This window comes from Somniosus microcephalus, unplaced genomic scaffold (assembly GCF_052327205.1).
Source record: "Somniosus microcephalus isolate GS21.2 unplaced genomic scaffold, FLI_Smic_1.0 unresolved_chr9, whole genome shotgun sequence".
NCBI lineage: Eukaryota > Metazoa > Chordata > Chondrichthyes > Squaliformes > Somniosidae > Somniosus > Somniosus microcephalus.
The window spans coordinates 26,930,496-26,951,475 of NW_028225187.1; the positions used below are offsets into that span (position 1 = coordinate 26,930,496).

The 20,980-nt window shown below is 57.1% G+C and overlaps 1 protein-coding gene across 1 annotated transcript in view; it reads left to right on the forward strand.

The window, feature by feature from the left end:
• LOC147084972 (protein tweety homolog 1-like) overlaps positions 1–20,980 on the forward strand; it is a 75,402-nt gene that overhangs the window by 41,363 nt on the left and 13,059 nt on the right. Inside the window, exon 6 of the mRNA XM_085979393.1 lies at positions 1,556–1,656. Coding sequence (XP_085835519.1) covers positions 1,556–1,656 — 101 coding nt within the window. The remainder of the gene's footprint in view (positions 1–1,555; positions 1,657–20,980) is intronic.

A 20,980-nucleotide genomic window follows, 5' to 3' on the forward strand; every position in this document is an offset into this window, starting at 1 on the left:
CCCTGTCTGAACCCTGTATTTCTTGTACATCTCGGTTCGCTGTCTCTATGGCTTGAGCAAGTTCCAATGCTTTTTCATAAGTAAGCCCAGTCTCGGATAATAATCTGTGCTGCATTTGGTCATCCATTATTCCGCAAACTAGCCTATCTCTCAGCATTTCCTTCAGGTTGTTCCCATAATTGCAATCTTGTGCCAATTTACGTAACACCGCTACATAGTCCATTACACTCTCTTCCTCTTTCCTGTTCCTTGAATTAAACTTGAACCACTGTACAATCTCACTAGGCTTAGGGTTGAAATGTTCTTTTAGCACGGCCACTAATTCAACAAATGATTTGTCTCCAGGCTTTTCAGGACTGAGCAGATTCCTCATCAAACTGTAGGTTTGGCTTCCCACTGAACTAAGCAGAATGGCTTTCCTTTTTCCGGCATCATTTATTTCATTTGCTTCGAAAAAATAACCCAACACTGTTAAATATGGGTATCTTTAGGTAGTGTGTACTTCAAATAATCGACAGAGACTGCAGAGGAACAATCAACAGGTGTTTACTGGATGAGGGTTGCTCTAAAACTAAAAGTACAGATCCCTACTCAGGGTTTATATACAGGTGTGGTCACTGCCGGTACTACAGTATACAGGAGCTGTAAAAAGTAGTTCTCCCCTTAAAGGTACATACATTACAGACACTTCACAGTATTCCTCCCAAGTTTGTGCTTGAATATCAAAAGCGGAAACCGTTCCTACCGTGGCAGCCATGCTCTCTTCCAACTGGTAGCTAACTGCAGCTCGTGATTTTGTTGTTTAAACATCCTGGCAGACTTCTCTTATTCAGGGTCCTGTTTTACCTCGTCGCCAAATGTGATAAATCCATGTAGTGAGACAAGGAACTCGAAGAGGCGAGGTATGAGGATTAATACGAGTGCTTTATTGAACGACTGCGAGACAACCAGGCAGGCCTGCTTCCAGGCATTGCACCTTTGCTGACCTTAGCAGGAAGCTAACCCCTGACCTTAACAGGAAGCAACCCCTGACCTTAGCAGCAGCATTGGCTACAGCACCACCTGGTGGATAACCTTAATCATAACATCCCAGATTACTATAATCATTCTGACTCTCTTTCTCTGTCTGTCTCTGTCTGATTGTCTCTGTCTGTTCTCTGTCTGCCTGTTTCTCTGTCTCTGTCTGTGTCTCTGTTTGTCTGTCTCTCTCTCGCTCTCTCTGTCTGTATCTCTGGCTTGCTATCTGTATATCTCTGTCTTTCAGTCTCTGCCTTTTTGTCCCTCTGTGCCTCTGTCCCTTTGTCTGTTATTGCCTTTCTATCCCTCTGTTCCTCTGTCTGTCCCTCTGTCTCCCTTTGCCTCTGTCCCCCTGTCTGTCTGTCTGTGTATCTCTCTATGTCTCTGTATATCTCCGTCTGTCTCTGTCTCTGTCCGTCTGTGTCTCTGCCTGTGTCTCTTTCTGTCTCTGTCTCTCGCTCGCTCATGCCCGGGTTTTTAATGTCCATCTCTGTTGTTTCCCCTCGATGTGAAGCCTGCCTTTCTCTGTTCCGTACAGGGTCACTGTGCTGGCCATGCTGGGCCTGGTGCTGAGCTGGGTGTCTCTGGGATTGGAGAGTGTTGCAGCGCTGGTGAGTGTGTCAGGGAGCAATGACAGACCCTCCTGAGGTATCGATTCCAACAGCTCTTCGAGCCTTGTCCACTCCATTGTTCAAATGCATTCCCACACACTTCCCTTTAACAGCTGTATTGCTCCTACTGGAACTCAGCCACAGTCTGCTGGTCCCTGTACAGTGCCTGCTGATCCCAGGCACTGTCTGCTGGTATCTGTACTGAGCCTGTTGGGCCCAGGCACGGTCTGCTGGTATCTGTACTGTGCCTGCTGGCCCCAGGCACTGTCTGCTGGTATCTGTCCTGAGCCTGCTGGGCCCAGGCACTGCCTGCTGGTATCTTTACTGTGGCTGCTGGACCCTATCACTGTATGATGGTATATATACTTCACCTGCTAGGCTCAGACATGATCTACTGGTATCTGTACTGTGCCTGCTGGGCCCAGGCACTGTCTGCTGGTATCTGTACTGAGCCTGTTGGGCCCAGGCACGGTCTGCTGGTATCTTTACTGTTGCTGCCGGACCCTATCACTGTATGATGGTATATATACTTCACCTGCTAGGCTCAGACATGATCTACTGGTATCTGTACTGTGCCTGCTGGGCCCAGGCACTGTCTGCTGGTATCTGTACTGTGCCTGCTGGGCCCAGGCACTGTCTGCTGGTATCTGTACTGTGCCTGCTGGGCCCAGGCACTGTCTGATGGTATATATACTTCACCTGCTGGGCTCAGACATGGTCTACTGGTATCTGTACTGTTCCTGCTGGAACCAAGGCACTGTCTGCTGGTATTTGTACTGCATATGCTAGGGCCCAGCTGGTGGCTGTACTTCTCCAACTGGGGCCAGACACTGTCTCCTGGAAGCTGTACTGATCCTGTAGGGGCCCTGGCACTGTCTGCTGGCCCCTCAGTACTACCCCTCCAACAGTGCAGTGCTCCCTCAATACTGCCTCACAGACAGTGCAGTGCTCCCTCAGTACTGCCCCTCTGACATTGCAGTGCGCCCTCAGTACTGCATCTCCGACAGTGCAGCGCTCCCTCAGTACTGCCCCCCCGACAGTGCAGCGCTCCCACAGTACTGACCCTCCGACAGTGCAGCGCTCCCTCAGTACTGCCCCTCCGACAGTGCGGCGGTCCCTCAGTACTGCCCTGCCCCTCCGACAGTGCGGCGCTCCCTCAGTACTGCCCCTCCGACAGTGCAGCGCTCCCTCAGTACTGCCCCTTGGACAGTGCGGCTCCCCCTCAGTACTGCCCCTCCGACAGTGCAGCGCTTCCTCAGTACTGCCCCTCCGACAGTGCAGAGCTCCCTCAGTACTGCCCCTCCGACAGTGCAGAGCTCCCTCAGTACTGCCCCTCCGACAGTGCAGTGCTTCCTCAGTACTGCCCCTCCGAAAGTGCAGTGCTTCCTCAGTACTACCCCTCCGACACTGCAGCGCTCCCTCAGTACTGCCCCTCCGACAGTGCTGCGCTCCCTCAGTACTGCTCCTCTGACAGTGCAGCGCTCCCTCAGTACTGCCCCTCCGACAGTGCAGCAGTCCCTCAGTACTGCCCCTCTGACAGTGCTACGCTCCCTCAGTACTGCCCCTCTGACACTGCAGCGCTCCCTCAGTACTGCCCCTCCGACAGTGCTGCGCTCCCTCAGTACTACTCCTCCGACAGTACAGCGCTCCCTCAGTACTGCCCCTCCGGCAGTACAGCGCTGCCTCAGTACTGCCCCTCCGACAGTGCAGCGCTCCCTCGGTACTGCCCCTCCGACAGTACAGTGCTGCCTCAGTACTGCCCCTCCGACAGTGCAGCGCTCCCTCAGTACTGCTCCTCCGACAGTACAGCGCTCCCTCAGTACTGCCCCTCCGACAGTACAGCGCTGCCTCAGTACTGCCCCTCCGACAGTACAGCGCTGCCTCAGTACTGCCCCTCCGACAGTGCTGCGCTCCCTCAGTACTGCTCCTCCGACAGTACAGCACTCCCTCAGTACTGCCCCTCCGACAGTACAGCGCTCCCTCAGTACTGCCCCTCCGACAGTGCGGCGCTCCCTCAGTACTGCCCCTCCGACAGTGCAGCGCTCCCTCAGTACTGCCCCTCCGACAGTGCAGCGCTCCCTCAGTACTGCCCCTCCGACAGTGCAGCGCTCCCTCAGTACTGCCCCTCCGACAGTGCGGCGCTCCCTCAGTACTGCCCCTCCGACAGTACAGCGCTCCCTCAGTACTCCACCGCGTGTGTGGGACTGGATAATGGAGCTCAAGTCACTGGAGTGGGGGGCTTAAACCCACGGCTTTCTGACCCAGAGGCTATAGTGAGACTCACTGAGCCAAACTGTATGGCTCCTCCCACTCCATCAGGTTCCAATCACAGCCTGAGGAAACTTTGCCTCAGCACCGCTGGCTTGGTGGGGCCTTGGAGTGAAATCAGCCAGGGTTCTGGACTCCTGCTGCCCACTGCCACTCTATATGTGGCTGATGGTTCAGGAAGGAATCGGGACCAGCCTGTGATGCACACTGTGTTCGCATAGCCTGCCTACACTCAGATGTTCCAGAAATTCGGGGTACCGAATTAATCAAGGATAGTCACCATGGCTTTGTCAGGGGGAGATCATGTCTAACCAATTTGATTGAATTTTTCGAGGGGGTGACTTGGTGTGTGGATGAGGGTCGTGCAGTTGATGTAGTCTACATGGACTTCAGTAAGGCGTTTGACAAAGTCCCACATGGGAGACTAGTCAAGAAGGTCAGAGGCCATGGGATCCAGGGCAATTTGGAACATTGGATCCAAAATTTGGCTTAGTGGCAGGAGGCAGAGGGTGATGGTCGAAGGTTGTTTTTGTGATTGGAAGCCTGTGTCCAGTGGTGTACCGCAGGGATCGGTGCTGGGTCCTTTGCTGTTTGTACTGTACATTAATGATTTCGATATGAATGTAGGAGGTATGATCAGTAAGTTCGCAGAAGACATGAAAATTGGTGGAGTGGTAAATAGCGAGGAGGGAAGCCTCAGGCTACAGGATGATATAGACGGGTTGGTCAGATGGGCAGAACAGTGGCAAATGGAATTTAACCCTGAAAAGTGTGAGGTGATGCATTTTGGGAGGACTAACAAGGCAAGGGAATACACAATGAATGGTAGGACCCTAGGAAAGACAGAGGATCAGAGGGGCCTTGATGTGCATGTACATAGATCCCTGAAGGCAGCAGGACAGGTAGATAAGGTGGTTAAAAAGGCATATGGGATACTTGCCTTCATTAGCAAAGGCACAGAATCTAAGAGCAGGGAGGTTATGGTGGAGCTGTACAAAACGCTCGTAAGGCCACAGCTGGAGTACTGTGTGCAGTTCTGGTCGCCTCACTATAGGAAGGATGTGATTGCATTGGAGAGGGTGCAGAGGAGATTCACCAGGATGTTACCTGGGATGGAACGCTTCAGCTATGAAGAAAGACTGGGCAGGCTGGGGTTGTTTTCCTTGGAGCAGAGAAGGCTGAGCGGGGACCTGATTGAGTTGTACAAAATTATGAGGGGCACAGCTAGGGTAGATAGTAAGGAACTTTTCCCCTTAGTAGAGGGGGCAATAACAAGGGGGCACAGTTTCAAGGTAAGGGGCAGGAGGTTTAGAGGGAATTTGAGGAAAAACTTTTTCACCCAGAGGGTGGTTGGAACCTGGAACTCACTGCCTGAAAGGGTGGTAGAGGCAGGAACCCTCACAACTTTCAAGAAGCATTTGGATGAGCACTGGAAATGCCATAGCATACAAGGCTACGGACCAAGTGCTGGAAAATGGGATTAGAATAGACAGGGCTTGATGGCCGGCACAGACACGATGGGCCGAAGGGCCTTACTGCGCTGTAAAACTCTATGACTCTCTGACCTAGAAATTCAGTGGGCTGCGCCACCCGTTAGCGCCTTAAGAGGGCGCTAAGTGGGTCGGAAGCCACTGGCTTCACCTCCTGCTAAATTCAGCGGGACGTTAATGGAGGCGCTAGCCGTTAGCGCTGCGCCGCTACCAATGACGTCAGCGGTGTGCGTAACGCCCTGCTGACGCCCCGGCCGCGATATTTAGATGCGCCCCCCGATTGAATGCCGGACGCTATGTGCAACCGGTTCAGGGGGGCCTTCCTGCAGCAGTAGAGGCGCTAATTAAAGGAGAGGTGCGGAGCTGCCATTTTTGTTGCTGGCCACCTGCCAGCACCTCTCCGCGCTGCCGTCCCCGGCCTCCTGAGCATCCCCCGCCGCCACGGAGTGCCGACTGCGTTCCAAGAGCCCGGCACTTCTCCTCGGTGCCGGGTTCTTTTGCCAGCACTCACGATCCTCGGGGGCCCAGCTGGGCCCCAGATCGCGCTGCACAAAGCCCCTCCCCTTTAAGAAGGGGAGGAAGGGCTGCAATACCGCAGCGCGACATGCCGCAGTTTGTGGCGCTGCGGCACGTTGCGCTATGATATTCAATTGCAGCGCCCCAAGAGGGATGCGAGGCGCCTCCATAGCGCCGCGCTTCCCTCGGGGGCGCTCCAACTGAATTTCCGGCGGGCGTCCGTGAATGCTTCCGGGGCGATAGTGAATTTCTAGGCCAATGACTTCACCTCAAAAGGAGGGGAAGAGTTGGGGAGGTGGGGTTGAGGGATATGGGGAGAAGGTGGGTAGGTGGGGTTGGGGGATATGGGGAGAAGGTGGGTAGGTGGGGTTGAGGGATATGGGGAGAAGGTGGGTAGGTGGGGTTGGGGGATATGTGGAGAAGGTGGGTAGGTGGGGTTGGGGAATATGGGGAGAAGGTGGGTAGGTGGGGATGGGGGATATGGGGAGAAGGTGGGTAGGTGGGGTTGAGGGATATGGGGAGAAGGTGGGTAGGTGGGGTTGGGGGATATGGGGAGAAGGTGGGTAGGTGGGGTTGGGGATATGGGGAGAAGGTGGGTAGGTGGGGTTGGGGATATGGGGAGAAGGTGGGTAGGTGGGGTTGGGGATATGGGGAGAAGGTGGGTAGGTGGGGTTGGGGATATGGGGAGAAGGTGGGTAGGTGGGGTTGAGGGATATGGGGAGAAGGTGGGTTGGTGGGGTTGAGGGATATGGGGAGAAGGTGGGTAGGTGGGGTTAGGGATATGGGGAGAAGGTGGCTAGGTGGGGTTGGGGAATATGGGGAGAAGGTGGGTAGGTGGGGTTGGGGATATGGGGAGAAGGTGGGTAGGTGGGGTTGGGGATATGGGGAGAAGGTGGGTTGGTGGGGTTGGGGGATATGGGGAGAAGGTGGGTAGGTGGGGTTGGGGATATGGGGAGAAGGTGGGTAGGTGGGGTTGAGGGATATGGGGAGAAGGTGGGTAGGTGGGGTTGGGGATATGGGGAGAAGCTGGGTAGGTGGGGTTGAGGGATATGGGGAGAAGGTGGGTAGGTGGGGTTGGGGATATGGGGAGAAGGTGGGTAGGTGGGATTGAGGGATATGGGGAGAAGGTGGGTAGGTGGGGTTGAGGGATATGGGGAGAAGGTGGGTAGGTGGGGTTGGGGATATGGGGAGAAGGTGTGTAGGTGGGATTGAGGGATATGGGGAGAAGGTGGGTAGGTGGGGTTGAGGGATATGGGGAGAAGGTGGGCAGGTGGGGTTGGGGATATGGGGAGAAGGTGGGTAGGTGGGGTTGGGGATATTTGGCGAGAAGGTGGGTAGGTGGGGTTGGGGATATGGGGAGAAGGTGGGTAGGTGGGGTTGGGGAATATGGGGAGAAGGTGGGTAGGTGGGGTTGGGGATATGGGGAGAAGGTGGGTAGGTGGGGTTGGGGATATGGGGAGAAGGTGGGTTGGTGGGGTTGGGGGATATGGGGAGAAGGTGGGTAGGTGGGGTTGGGGATATGGGGAGAAGGTGGGTAGGTGGGGTTGAGGGATATGGGGAGAAGGTGGGTAGGCGGGGTTGGGGATATGGGGAGAAGGTGGGTAGGTGGGGTTGAGGGATATGGTGAGAAGGTGGGTAGGTGGGGTTGGGGATATGGGGAGAAGGTGGGTAGGTGGGATTGAGGGATATGGGGAGAAGGTGGGTAGGTGGGGTTGAGGGATATGGGGAGAAGGTGGGTAGGTGGGGTTGGGGATATGGGGAGAAGGTGGGTAGGTGGGGTTGGGGATATGTGGAGAAGGTGGGTAGGTGGGGTTTGGGATATGGGGAGAAGGTGGGTAGGTGGGGTTGAGGGATATGGGGAGAAGGTGGGTAGGTGGGGTTGGGGATATGGGGAGAAGGTGGGTTGGTGGGGTTGGGGATATGGGGAGAAGGTGGGTTGGTGGGGTTGAGGGATATGGGGAGAAGGTGGGTAGGTGGGGTTAGGGATATGGGGAGAAGGTGGGTCGGTGGTGTTGGGGAATATGGGGAGAAGGTGGGTAGGTGGGGTTGGGGATATGGGGAGAAGGTGGGTAGGTGGGGTTGGGGATATGGGGAGAAGGTGGGTTGGTGGGGTTGGGGGATATGGGGAGAAGGTGGGTAGGTGGGGTTGGGGGATATGGGGAGCAGGTGGGTAGGTGGGGTTGGGGAATATGGGGAGAAGATGGGTAGGTGGGGTTGAGGGATATGGGGAGAAGGTGGGTTGGTGGGGTTGAGGGATATGGGGAGAAGGTGGGTAGGTGGGGTTAGGGATATGGGGAGAAGGTGGGTCGGTGGGGTTGGGGAGTATGGGGAGAAGGTGGGTAGGTGGGGTTGGGGATATGGGGAGAAGGTGGGTAGGTGGGGTTGGGGATATGGGGAGAAGGTGGGTTGGTGGGGTTGGGGGATATGGGGAGAAGGTGGGTAGGTGGGGTTGGGGGATATGGGGAGCAGGTGGGTAGGTGGGGTTGGGGAATATGGGGAGAAGGTGGGTAGGTGGGGTTGAGGGATATGGGGAGACGGTGGGTAGGTGGGGTTGTGGGATATGGGGAGAAGGTGGGTAGATGGGGTTGGGGGATATGGGGAGAAGGTGGGTAGGTGGGGTTGGGGATATGGGGAGAAGGTGGGTAGGTGGGGTTGAGGGATATGGGGAGACGGTGGGTAGGTGGGGTTGGGGGATATGGGGAGAAGGTGGGTAGATGGGGTTGGGGGATATGGGGAGAAGGTGGGTAGGTGGGGTTGGGGATATGGCGAGAAGGTGGGTAGGTGGGGTTGGGGATATGGGGACAAGGTGGGTAGGTGGGGTTGAGAGATATGGGGAGAAGGTGGGTAGGTGGGGTTGGGGATATGGGGAGAAGGTGGGTAGGTGGGGTTGAGGGATATGGAGAGAAGGTGGGTAGTGGGGTTGAGGGATATGGGGAGAAGGTGGGTAGGTGGGGTTGAGGATATGGGGAGAAGGTGGGTAGGTGGGGTTGGGGGATATGGGGAGAAGGTGGGTAGGTGGGGTTGGGGATATGGGGAGAAGGTGGGTAGGTGGGGTTGGGGATATGGGGAGAAGGTGGGTAGATGAGGTTGGGGATATGGGGAGAAGGTGGGTAGGTGGGGTTGGGGATATGGGGAGAAGGTGGGTAGGTGGGATTGAGGGATATGGGGAGAAGGTGGGTAGGTGGGGTTGAGGGATATGGGGAGAAGGTGGGTAGGTGGGGTTGGGGATATGGGGAGAAGGTGGGTAGGTGGGGTTGGGGATATGGGGAGAAGGTGGGTAGGTGGGGTTGGGGATATGGGGAGAAGGTGGGTAGGTGCGGTTGAGGGACATGGGGAGAAGGTGGGTTGGTGGGGTTGAGGGATATGGGGAGAAGGTGGGTAGGTGGGGTTAGGGATATGGGGAGAAGGTGGCTAGGTGGGGTTGGGGAATATGGGGAGAAGGTGGGTAGGTGGGGTTGGGGATATGGGGAGAAGGTGGGTAGCTGGGGTTGAGGGATATGGGGAGAAGGTGGGTAGGTGAGGTTGGGGATATGTGGAGAAGCTGGGTAGGTGGGGTTGAGGGATATGGGGAGAAGGTTGGTAGTTGGGGTTGGGGATATGGGGAGAAGGTGGGTAGGTGGGATTGAGGGATATGGGGAGAAGGTGGGTAGGTGGGGTTGAGGGATATGAGGAGAAGGTGGGTAGGTGGGGTTGGGGATATGGGGAGAAGGTGGGTAGGTGGGATTGAGGGATATGGGGAGAAGGTGGGTAAGTGGGGTTGAGGGATATGGGGAGAAGGTGGGCAGGTGGGGTTGGGGATATGGGGAGAAGGTGGGTAGGTGGGGTTGGGGAATTTGGCTAGAAGGTGGGTAGGTGGAGTTGGGGATATGGGGAGAAGGTGGGTAGGTGGGGTTGAGGGATATGGGGAGAAGGTGGGTTGGTGGGGTTGAGGGATATGGGGAGAAGGTGGGTAGGTGGGGTTAGGGATATGGGGAGAAGGTGGGTAGGTGGGGTTGGGGAATATGGGGAGAAGGTGGGTAGGTGGGGTTGGGGATATGGGGAGAAGGTGGGTAGGTGGGGTTGAGGGATATGGGGAGAAGGTGGGTAGGCGGGGTTGGGGATATGGGGAGAAGGTGGGTAGGTGGGGTTGAGGGATAGGGTGAGAAGGTGGGTAGGTGGGGTTGGGGATATGGGGAGAAGGTGGGTAGGTGGGATTGAGGGATATGGGGAGAAGGTGGGTAGGTGGGGTTGAGGGACATGGGGAGAAGGTGGGTAGGAGGGGTTGGGGATATGGGGAGAGGTGGGTAGGTGGGGTTGGGGATATGTGGAGAAGGTGGGTAGGTGGGGTTGGGGATATGTGGAGAAGGTGGGTAGGTGGGGTTGAGGGATATGGGGAGAAGGTGGGTTGGTGGGGTTGAGGGATATGGGGAGAAGGTGGGTAGGTGGGGTTAGGGATATGGGGAGAAGGTGGGTAGGTGGGGTTGGGGAATATGGGGAGAAGGTGGGTAGGTGGGGTTGGGGATATGGGGAGAAGGTGGGTAGGTGGGGTTGGGGATATGGGGAGAAGGTGGGTTGGTGCGGTTGGGGGATATGGGGAGAAGGTGGGTAGGTGGGGTTGGGGGATATGGGGAGCAGGTGGGTAGGTGGGGTTGGGGAATATGGGGAGAAGTTGGGTAGGTGGGGTTGAGGGATATGGGGAGACGGTGGGTAGGTGGTGTTGTGGGATATGGGGAGAAGGTGGGTAGGTGGGGTTGGGGATATGGGGAGAAGGTGGGTAGGTGGGGTTGGGGATATGGGGAGAAGGTGGGTAGGTGGGGTTGAGAGATATGGGGAGAAGGTGGGAAGGTTGGGAAGGTGGGGTTGGGGATATGGGGAGAAGGTGGGTAGGTGGGGTTGAGGGATATGGAGAGAAGGTGGGTAGTGGGGTTGAGGGATATGGGGAGAAGGTGGGTAGGTGGGGTTGAGGGATATGGGGAGAGGGTGGGGTAGGTGGGGTTGGGGAATATGGGGAGAAGGTGGGTAGGTGGGGTTGGGGGATATGGGAGAGAAGGTGGGTAGGTGGGGTTGAGGTATATGGGGAGAAGGTGGGTAGGTGGGGGTTGGGGGATATGGGGAGAAGGTGGGTAGGTGGGATTGGGGTATATGGGGAGAAGGTGGTTAGGTGGGGTTAGGTATATGGGGAGAAGGTGGGTAGGTGGGGTTGAGGGATATGGGGAGAAGGTGGGTAGGTGGGGGTTGGGGTTATGGGGAGAAGGTGGGTAGGGTGGGGTGAGGGATATGGAGAGAAGGTGGGTAGTGGGGGTTGAGGGATATGGGGAGAAGGTGGGTAGGTGGGGTTGAGGGATATGGGGGAGAAGGTGGGTTGGTGGGGTTGAGGGATATGGGGAGAAGGTGGGTAGGTGGGGTTAGGGATATGGGGAGAAGGTGGGTTGGTGGGGTTGGGGATATGGGGAGAAGGTGGGTAGGTGGGGTTGGGGATATGGGGAGAAGGTGGGTTGGGGATATGGGGAGAAGGTGGGTTGGTGGGATGGGGGGATATGGGGAGAAGGTGGGTAGGTGGGGTTGAGGGATATGGGGAGAAGGTGGGTAGATGGTGTTGAGGGATATGGGGAGAAGGTGGGTAGGTGGGGGTTGGGGGATATGGGGAGAAGGTGGGTAGGTGGGGTTGAGGGATATGGGGAGAAGGTGGGTATGTGGGGTTGGGGGATATGGGGTGAAGGTGGGTAGGTGGGATTGAGGGATATGGGGGAGATGGTGGGTAGGTGGGGGTTGAGGGGATATGGGGAGAAGATGGGTAGGTGGGGTTGGGGATATGGGGAGAAGGTGGGTAGGTGGGGTTGGGGATATGGGGAAAAGGTGGGTAGGGTGGGGTTGGGGATATAGGGAGAAGGTGGGTGGGTGGGGTTGAGGGATATGGGGAGAGGTGGGTTTGGTGGGGTTGAGGGATATGGGGAGAAGGTGGGTAGCTGGGGTTGAGGGATATGGGGAGAAGGTGGGGTAGGTGGGGTGGGGGAATATGGGGAGAAGGTGGATAGGTGGGGTTGGGGGATATGGGGAGAAGGTGGGTAGGTGGGGTTGAGGGATATGGGGAGAAGGTGGGTAGGTCGGGTTGGGGATATGGGGAGAAGGTGGGTAGGTGGGATTGAGGGAAATGGGGAGAAGGTGGGTAGGTGGTGTTGAGGGATATGGGGAGAAGGTGGGTAGGTGGGGTTGGGGATATGGGGAGAAGGTGGGTAGGTGGGATTGAGGGATATGGGGAGAAGGTGGGTTGGTGGGGTTAGGGATATGGGGAGAACGTGGGTAGGTGGGGTTGGGGATATGGGGAGAAGGTGGGTAGGTGGGATTGAGGGATATGGGGAGAAGGTGGGTAGGTGGCGTTAGGGATATGGGGAGAAGGTGGGTAGGTGGGGTTGGGGATATGGGGAGAAGGTGGGTAGGTGGGGTTGGGGATATGGGGAGAAGGTGGGTAGGTGGTGGGGTTGGGGGATATGGGGAGAAGGTGGGGTTGGGGATATGGGGAGAAGGTGGGTAGGTGGGTTGGGGATATGGGGAGAAGGTGGGTAGGTGGGATTGAGGGATATGGGGAGAAGGTGGGTAGGTGGGGTTGAGGGATATGAGGAGAAGGTGGGTAGGTGGGGTTGGGGATATGGGGAGAATGTGGGTAGGTGGGGTTGGGGATATGGGGAGAAGGTGGGTAGGTGGGGTTGGGGATATTTGGCTGGAAGGTGGGTAGGTGGAGTTGGGGATATGGGGAGAAGGTGGGTAGGTGGGGTTGAGGGATATGGGGAGAAGGTGGGTTGGTGTGGTTGAGGGATATGGGGAGAAGGTGGGTAGGTGGGGTTAGGGATATGGGGAGAAGGTGGGTAGGTGGGGGTTAGGGAATATGGGGAGAAGGTGGGTAGGTGGGGTTGGGGATATGGGGAGAAGGTGGGTAGGTGGGGTTTGGGGATATGGGGAGAAGGTGGGGTTGGTGGGGTTGGGGGATATGGGGAGAAGGTGGGTAGGTGGGGTTGGGTGGGGATATGGGGGAGAAGGTGGGTAGGTGGGGTTGAGGGATATGGGGGAGAAGGTGGGGTAGGCGGTGTTGGGGATATGGGGAGAAGGTGGGTAGGTGGGGTTGAGGGATATGGTGGGGTAGGTGGGGTTGGGAATATGGGGGAGAAGGTGGGTAGGTGGGGATTGAGGGATATGGGGAGAAAGTGGGTAGGTGGGGTTGAGGGATATGGGGTGAAGGTGGGTAGGTGGGGTTGGGGGATATGGGGAGAAGGTGGGTAGGTGGGGTTGGGGATATGTGGAGAAGGTGGGTAGGTGGGGTTGGGGATATGTGGAGAAGGTGGGTAGGTGGGGTTGAGGGATATGGGGAGAAGATGGGTAGGTGTGGGTTAGGGGATATGGGGAGAAGGTGGGTAGGTGGGGTTGGGGAATATGGGGAGAAGGTGGGTAGGTGGGGTTGGGGGATATGGGGAGAAGGTGGGTAGGTGGGGTTGGGGAATATGGGGAGAAGGTGGGTAGGTTGGGTTGGGGATATGGGGAGAAGGTGGGTTGGTGGGGGTTGGGGAATATGGGAGAAGGTGGGTAGGTGGGGTTGGGGATATGGGGAGAAGGTGGGTAGGTGGGGTTGGGGATATGGGGAGAAGGTGGGTTGGTGCGGTTGGGGGATATGGGGAGAAGGTGGGTAGGTGGGGTTGGGGGGATATGGGGAGCAGGTGGGTAGGTGGGGTTGGGGAATATGGGGAGAAGGTGGGTAGGGTGGGGTTGAGGGATATGGGGAGACGGTGGGTAGGTGGGGTTGTGGGATATGGGGAGAAGGTGGGTAGGTGGGGTTGAGGGATATGGGGAGAAGGTGGGTAGATGGGTTGGGGATATGGGGAGAAGGTGGGTTAGGTGGGGTTGGGGATATGGGGAGAAGGTGGGTAGGTGGGGTTGAGGGATATGGGGAGAAGGTGGGTTGGTGGGGTTGAGGGATATGCGGAGAAGGTGGGTAGGTGGGGTTAGGGATATGGGGAGAAGGTGGGTAGGTGGGGTTGGGGAATATGGGGAGAAGGTGGGTAGGTGGGGTTGGGGATATGGGGAGAAGGTGGGTAAGTGGCGTTGGGGATATGGGGAGAAGGTGGGTTGGTGGGGTTGGGGGATATGGGGAGAAGGTGGGTAGGTGGGGGTTGGGGATATGTGGGAGAAGGTGGGTAGGTGGGGTTGAGGGATATGGGGAGAAGGTGGGTAGGCGGGGTTGGGGATATGGGGAGAAGGTGGGTAGGTGGGTTTGAGGGATATGGTGAGAAGGTGGGTAGGTGGGGTTGGGGATATGGGGAGAAGGTGGGTAGGTGGGATTGAGGGATATGGGGAGAAGGTGGGTAGGTGGGGTTGAGGGATATGGGGAGAAGGTGGGGTAGGTGGGGTTGGGGATATGGGGAGAAGGTGGGTAGGTGGGGTTGGGGATATGTGGAGAAGGTGGGTAGGTGTGGGGTTGGGGATATGTGGAGAGGTGGGGTAGGTGGGGTTGAGGGATATGGGGAGAAGGTGGGTTGGTGGGGGTTGAAGGATATGGGGAGAAGGTGGGTAGGTGGGGTTAGGGATATGGGGAGAAGGTGGGTAGGTGGGGTTTGGGGGAATATGGGGAGAAGGTGGGTAGGTGGGGTTGGGGATATGGGGAGAAGGTGGGTAGGTGGGGTTGGGGATATGGGGAGAAGGTGGTGTTGGTGCGGTTGGGGGATATGGGGAGAAGGGTGGGTAGGTGGGGTTGGGGGATAAGAGGAGCAGGTGGGGAGTGGTGGGGTTGGGGAATATGGGGAGAAGGTGGGGTAGGTGGGGTTGAGGGATATGGGGAGACGGTGGGTAGGTGGGGTTGTGGGATATGGGGAGAAGGTGGGTAGATGGGGTTGGGGATATGGGGAGAAGGTGGGTAGGTGGGGTTGGGGGATATGGGGAGAAGGTGGGTAGGTGGGGTTGGGGATATGGGGAGAAGGTGGGTAGGTGGGGTTGAGGGATATGGGGAGAAGGTGGGTAGGCGGGGTTGGGGATATGGGGAGAGGTGGGTAGGTGGGTTGAGGGATATGGAGAGAAGGTGGGTAGGTGGGGTTGGGGATATGGGGAGAAGGTGGGTAGGTGGGTTGAGGGATATGGGGAGAAGGTGGGTAGGTGGGGTTGTGGGATATGGGGTGAAGGTGGGTAGGTGGGGTTGAGGGATATGGGGAGAGGGTGGGTAGGTGGGGTTGGGGAATATGGGGAGAGGTGGGTAGGTGGGGGTTGGGGATATGGGGAGAAGGTGGGTAGGTGGGGTTGAGGGATATGGGGGAGAAGGTGGGTTGGTGGGGTTGAGGATATGGGGAGAAGGTGGGTAGGGTGGGGTTAGGGATATGGGGAGAAGGTGGGTAGGTGGGGTTGGGGGATATGGGGAGAGGTGGGGTAGGTGGGGTTGGGGAATATGGGGAGAAGGTGGGTAGGTGGGGTTGGGGATATGGGGAGAAGGTGGGTTGGTGCGGTTGGGGGATATGGGGAGAAGGTGGGTAGGTGGGGTTGGGGGATATGGGGAGCAGGTGGGGAGGTGGGGTTGGGGAATATGGGGAGAAGGTGGGTAGGTGGGGTTGAGGGATATGGGGAGACGGTGGGTAGGTGGGGTTGTGGGATATGGGGAGAAGGTGGGTTGGTGGGGGTTGAGGGATATGGGGAGAAGGTGGGTAGGTGGGGTTAGGGATATGGGGAGAAGGTGGGTAGGTGGGGTTGGGGAATATGGGGAGAAGGTGGGTAGGTGGGGTTGGGGATATGGGAGAAGGTGGGTAGGTGGGCTTGGGGATATGGGGAGAAGGTGGGTAGGTGGGGTTGAGGGATATGGAGAGAAGGTGGGTAGGTGGGGTTGGGGATATGGGAGAGGTGGGTAGGTGGGGTTGAGGGATATGGGAGAAGGTGGGTAGGTGGGGTTGAGGGATATGGGGAGTAGGTGGGTAGGTGGGGTTGAGGGATATGGGGTAGAGGGTGGGGTAGGTGGGGTTGGGGAATATGGGGAGAAGGTGGGTAGGTGGGGTTGGGGGATATGGGGAGAAGGTGGGTAGGTGGGGTTGGGGGGATATGGGGAGAAGGTGGGTAGGTGGGTTGGGGGGGGATTTGGAGAGAAGGTGGGTAGGTGGGGTTGAGGTATATGGGAGAAGGTGGGTAGGTGGGTTGGGGGATATGGGGAGAAGGTGGGTAGGTGGGATTGGGGAATATGGGGAGAAGGTGGTTCGGTGGGGTTAGGGATATGGGGAGAAGGTGGGTTGGTGCGGTTGGGGATATGGGGAGAAGGTGGGTAGGTGGGTTGGGGGATATGGGGAGCAGCTGGGGAGGTGGGGTTGGGGAATATGGGGAGAAGGTGGGTAGGTGGGGTTGAGGGATATGGGGAGACGGTGGGTAGGTGGGGTTGTGGGATATGGGGAGAAGGTGGGTTGGTGGGGTTGAGGGATATGGGGGAGAAGGTGGGTAGGTGGGGTTAGGGATATGGGGGAGAAGGTGGGTAGGTGGGGTTGGGGAATATGGGGAGAAGGTGGGTAGGTGGGGTTGGGGATATGGGGAGAAGGTGGGTAGGTGGGCTTGGGGATATGGGGAGAAGGTGGGTAGGTGGGGTTGAGGGATATGGAGAGAAGGTGGGTAGGTGGGGTTGGGGATATGGGGAGAAGGTGGGTAGGTGGGGTTGAGGGATATGGGGAGAAGGTGGGTAGGTGGGGTTGAGGGATATGGGGAGTAGGTGGGTAGGTGGGGTTGAGGGATATGGGGAGAGGGTGGGTAGGTGGGGTTGGGGAATATGGGGAGAAGGTGGGTAGGGTGGGGGTTGGGGAATATGGGGAGAAGGTGGGTAGGTGGGGTTGGGGGATATGGGGAGATGGTGGCTAGGTGGGGTTGGGGGATATGGGGAGAAGGTGGGTAGGTGGGGTTGGGGGGATATGGAGAGAAGGTGGGTAGGTGGGGTTGAGGTATATGGGGGAGAAGGTGGGTAGGTGGGGTTGGGGGATATGGGGAGAAGGTGGGTAGGTGGGATTGGGGGATATGGGGGAGAAGGTGGTTCGGTGGGGTTAGGGGATATGGGGAGAAGGTGGGTAGGTGGGGTTGAGGGGATATGGGGGAGAAGGTGGGTAGGTGGGGTTGAGGGATATGGGGAGAAGGAGGGTACATAGATACATAGATACATAGAAGATAGGAGCAGGAGTAGGCCATTCGGCCCTTCGTGCCTGCTCGCCATTTAATGAGATCATGGCTGATCCTTTAATTCAGTATCCCGTCCCCGCCTTCTCTCCGTAACCCTTAACCCTTTTGCCCGTAGAAATATATCTAATTCCTCTTAAATATATTTAATGAGCTGGCGTACACTGCCCTCTGTGGCAATGAGTTCCACAGGTTCACCACTCTCTGAGTGAAGAAATTCCCCCTCATCTCTGTCCTAAATGGTTTAGCCCTTATCCTTAAATTATGTCCTCTAGTTCTGTTCTCACCCGCCAAGGGAAACATTCCTTCTGCATCCAGTCTGTCTAGACCTGTCAGAATTTTATACACTTCTATGAGGTCCCCTCTCAATCTCCTAAACTCCAGTGTGTACATCCCTAAACTACATAGTCTCTCCTCATAGGTCATTCCCGCATTCCTGGTATCAGCCTGGTGAATCGCGCTGCACCCCCTCCATGGCAAGAACATCCTTCCTCAGATGAGGCGACCAAAAACTGTACACAGTACTCGAGGTGTGGTCTCACCAGTGCCCTGTACAGCTGCAGCAAGGTATCCTGTTCCTGTATTCTAACCCTTTTGCTATGAAGGCCAGCATACCGTTTGCCTTCTTGACCGCCTGTTGCACCTGCATGCTCGCCTTCAGTGACTGGTGTACAAGAACACCCAGGTCTCTCTGTACTTCCCCCTCTCCCAATCTATTGCCATTTAAATAATAATTTGCCCTCCCGTTCCTGCACCCAAGGTGGATAACTTCGCACTTGTCCACATTATAGTGCATCTGCCATTTATCCGCCCAATCGCCCAGTCTGTCCAAATCGCTCTGGAGCTTCCTGGTCTCTTCCTCTGAGCCCACCCCACCTCCTAGTTTAGTGTCGTCTGCAAATTTGGAAATGCTGCATCCGACTCCCTGATCCAGGTCATTAATGTAAATTGTGAACAGCTGGGGGCCCAGGACAGATCCCTGTGGTACCCCACTTGTTACTGCCTGCCATTCAGAAAATGAGATGGGTTTGGGTTATGGGGAGAAGGTGGGTAGGTGGGGTTGGGGATATGTGGAGAAGGTGGGTAGGTGGGGTTGAGGGATATGGGGAGAAGGTGGTTTGGTGGGGTTTAAGGATATGGGGAGAAGGTGGTTAGGTTGGGTTAGGGATATGGGGAGAAGGTGGGTAGTTGGGGTTGGGGAATATGGGGAGAAGGTGGGTAGGTGGGGTTGGGGATATGGGGAGAAGGTGGGTAGGTGGGGTTGGGGGATATGGGGAGAAGGTGGGTTGGTGCGGATGGGGGATATGGGGAGCAGGTGGGTAGGTGGGGTTGGGGATATGGGGAGAAGGTGGGTAGATGGGGTTGAGGGATATGGGGAGAAGGTGGGTAGGTGGGGTTGGGGATATGGGGAGAAGGTGGGTAGGTGGGGTTGAGGGATATGGGGAGAAGGTGGGTAGGTGGGGTTGGGGATATGGGGAGAAGGTGGGTAGGTGGGATTGAGGGATATGGGGAGAAGGTGGGTAGGTGGGGTTGAGGGATATGGGGAGAAGATGGGTAGGTGGGGTTGGGGATATGGGGAGAAGGTGGGTAGGTGGGGTTGGGGATATGGGGAAAAGGTGGGTAGGTGGGGTTGGGGATATGGGGAGAAGGTGGGTAGGTGGGGTTGAGGGATATGGGGAGAAGGTGGTTTGGTGGGGTTGAGGGATATGGGGAGAAGGTGGTAACTGGGGTTAGGGGATATGGGGAGAAGGTGGGTAGGTGGGGTTGGGGAATATGGGGAGAAGGTGGATAGGTGGGGTTGGGGATATGGGGAGAAGGTGGGTAGGTGGGGTTGAGGGATATGGGGAGAAGGTGGGTCGGTGGGGTTGGGGATATGGGGAGAAGGTGGGTAGGTGGGATTGAGGGATATGGGGAGAAGGTGGGTTGGTGGGGTTGAGGGATATGGGGAGAAGGTGGGTAGGTGGGGTTGGGGGATATGGGGAGAAGGTGGGTAGGTGGTGTTGGGGATATGGGGAGAAGGTGGGTAGGTGGGGTTGGGGATATGGGGAGAAGGTGGGTAGGTGGGGTTGAGGGATATGGGGAGAAGGTGGGTAGGTGGGGTTGGGGATATGGGGAGAAGGTGGGTAGGTGGGGTTGGGGATATGGGGAGAAGGTGGGTCGGTGGGGTTGGGGATATGGGGAGAAGGTGGGTAGGTGGGGTTGAGGGATATGGGGAGAAGGTCGGTTGGTGGGGTTGAGGGATATGGGGAGAGGGTGGGTAGGTGGGGTTAGGGATATGGGGAGAAGGTGGCTAGGTGGGGTTGGGGAATATGGGGAGAAGGTGGGTAGGTGGGGTTGGGGATATGGGGAGAACGTGGGTAGGTGGGGTTGGGGATATGGGGAGAAGGTGGGTTGGTGGGGTTGGGGGATATGGGGAGAAGGTGGGTAGGTGGGGTTGGGGATATGGGGAGAAGGTGGGTAGGTGGGGTTGAGGGATATGGGAGAAGGTGGGTAGGTGGGGTTGGGGATATGGGGAGAAGCTGGGTAGGTGGGGTTGGGGAGAAGGTGGGTAGGTGGGGTTAGGGATATGGGGAGAAGGTGGGGAGGTGGGGTTGGGGAATATGGGGAGAAGGTGGGTAGGTGGGGTTGGGGATATGGGGAGAAGGTGAGTAGGTGGGGTTGAGGGATATGGTGAGAAGGTGGGTAGGTGGGGTTGGGGATATGGGGAGAAGGTGGGTAAGTGGGATTCAGGGATATGGGGAGAAGGTGGGTAGGTGGGGTTGAGGGATATGGGGAGAAGGTGGGTAGGTGGGGTTGGGGATATGGGGAGAAGGTGGGTAGTTGGGGTTGGGGATATGGGGAGAAGGTGGGTAGGTGGGGTTGGGGATATGGGGAGAAGGTGGGTAGGTGTGGGTTGAGGGATATGGGGAGAAGGTGGGTAGGTGGGGTTGAGGGATATGGGGAGAAGGTGGGTAGGTGGGGTTAGGGATATGGGGAGAAGGTGGGTAGGTGGGGTTGAGGGATATGGGGAGAAGGTGGGTAGGTGGGGTTGGGGATATGGGGAGAAGGTGGGTAGTTGTGGTTGGGGATATGGGGAGAAGGTGGGTAGGTGGGGTTGGGGATATGGGGAGAAGGTGGGTAGGTGGGGTTGAGGGATATGGGGAGAAGGTGGGTAGGTGGGGTTGAGGGATATGGGGAGAAGGTGGTAGGTGGGGTTGGGGATATGGGGAGAAGGTGGTAGGTGGGGTTGGGGATATGGGGAGAAGGTGGGAAGGTGGGGTTGGGGATATGGGGAGAAGGTGGGTTGGTGGGGTTGAGGGATATGGGGAGAAGGTGGGTAGTTGGGGTTAGGGATATGGGGAGAAGGTGGGTAGGTGGGGTTGGGGAATATGGGGAGAAGGTGGGTAGGTGGGGTTGGGGATATGGGGAGAAGGTGGGTAGGTGGGGTTGGGGATATGGGGAGAACGTGGGTTGGTGGGGTTGGGGGATATGGGGAGAAGGTGGGTAGGTGGGGTTGGGGGATATGGCGAGCAGGTGGTTAGGTGGGGTTGGGGAATATGGGGAGAAGGTGGGTAGGTGGGGTTGAGGGATATGGGAGACGGTGGGTCGGTGGGATTGTGGGATATGGGGAGAAGGTGGGTAGGTGGGGTTGGGGGATATGGGGAGAAGGTGGGTAGATGGGGTTGGGGGATATGGGGAGAAGGTGGGTAGGTGGGGTTGGGGATATGGGGAGAAGGTGGGTAGGTGGGGTTGAGAGATATGGGGAGAAGGTGGGTAGGTGGGGTTGGGGATATGGGGAGAAGGTGGGTAGGTGGGGTTGAGAGATATGGGGAGAAGGTGGGTAGGTGGGGTTGGGGATATGGGGAGAAGGTGGGTAGGTGGGGTTGATCGATATGGAGAGAATGTGGGTAGGTGAGTTGAGGGATATGGGGAGAAGCTGGGTAGGTGGGG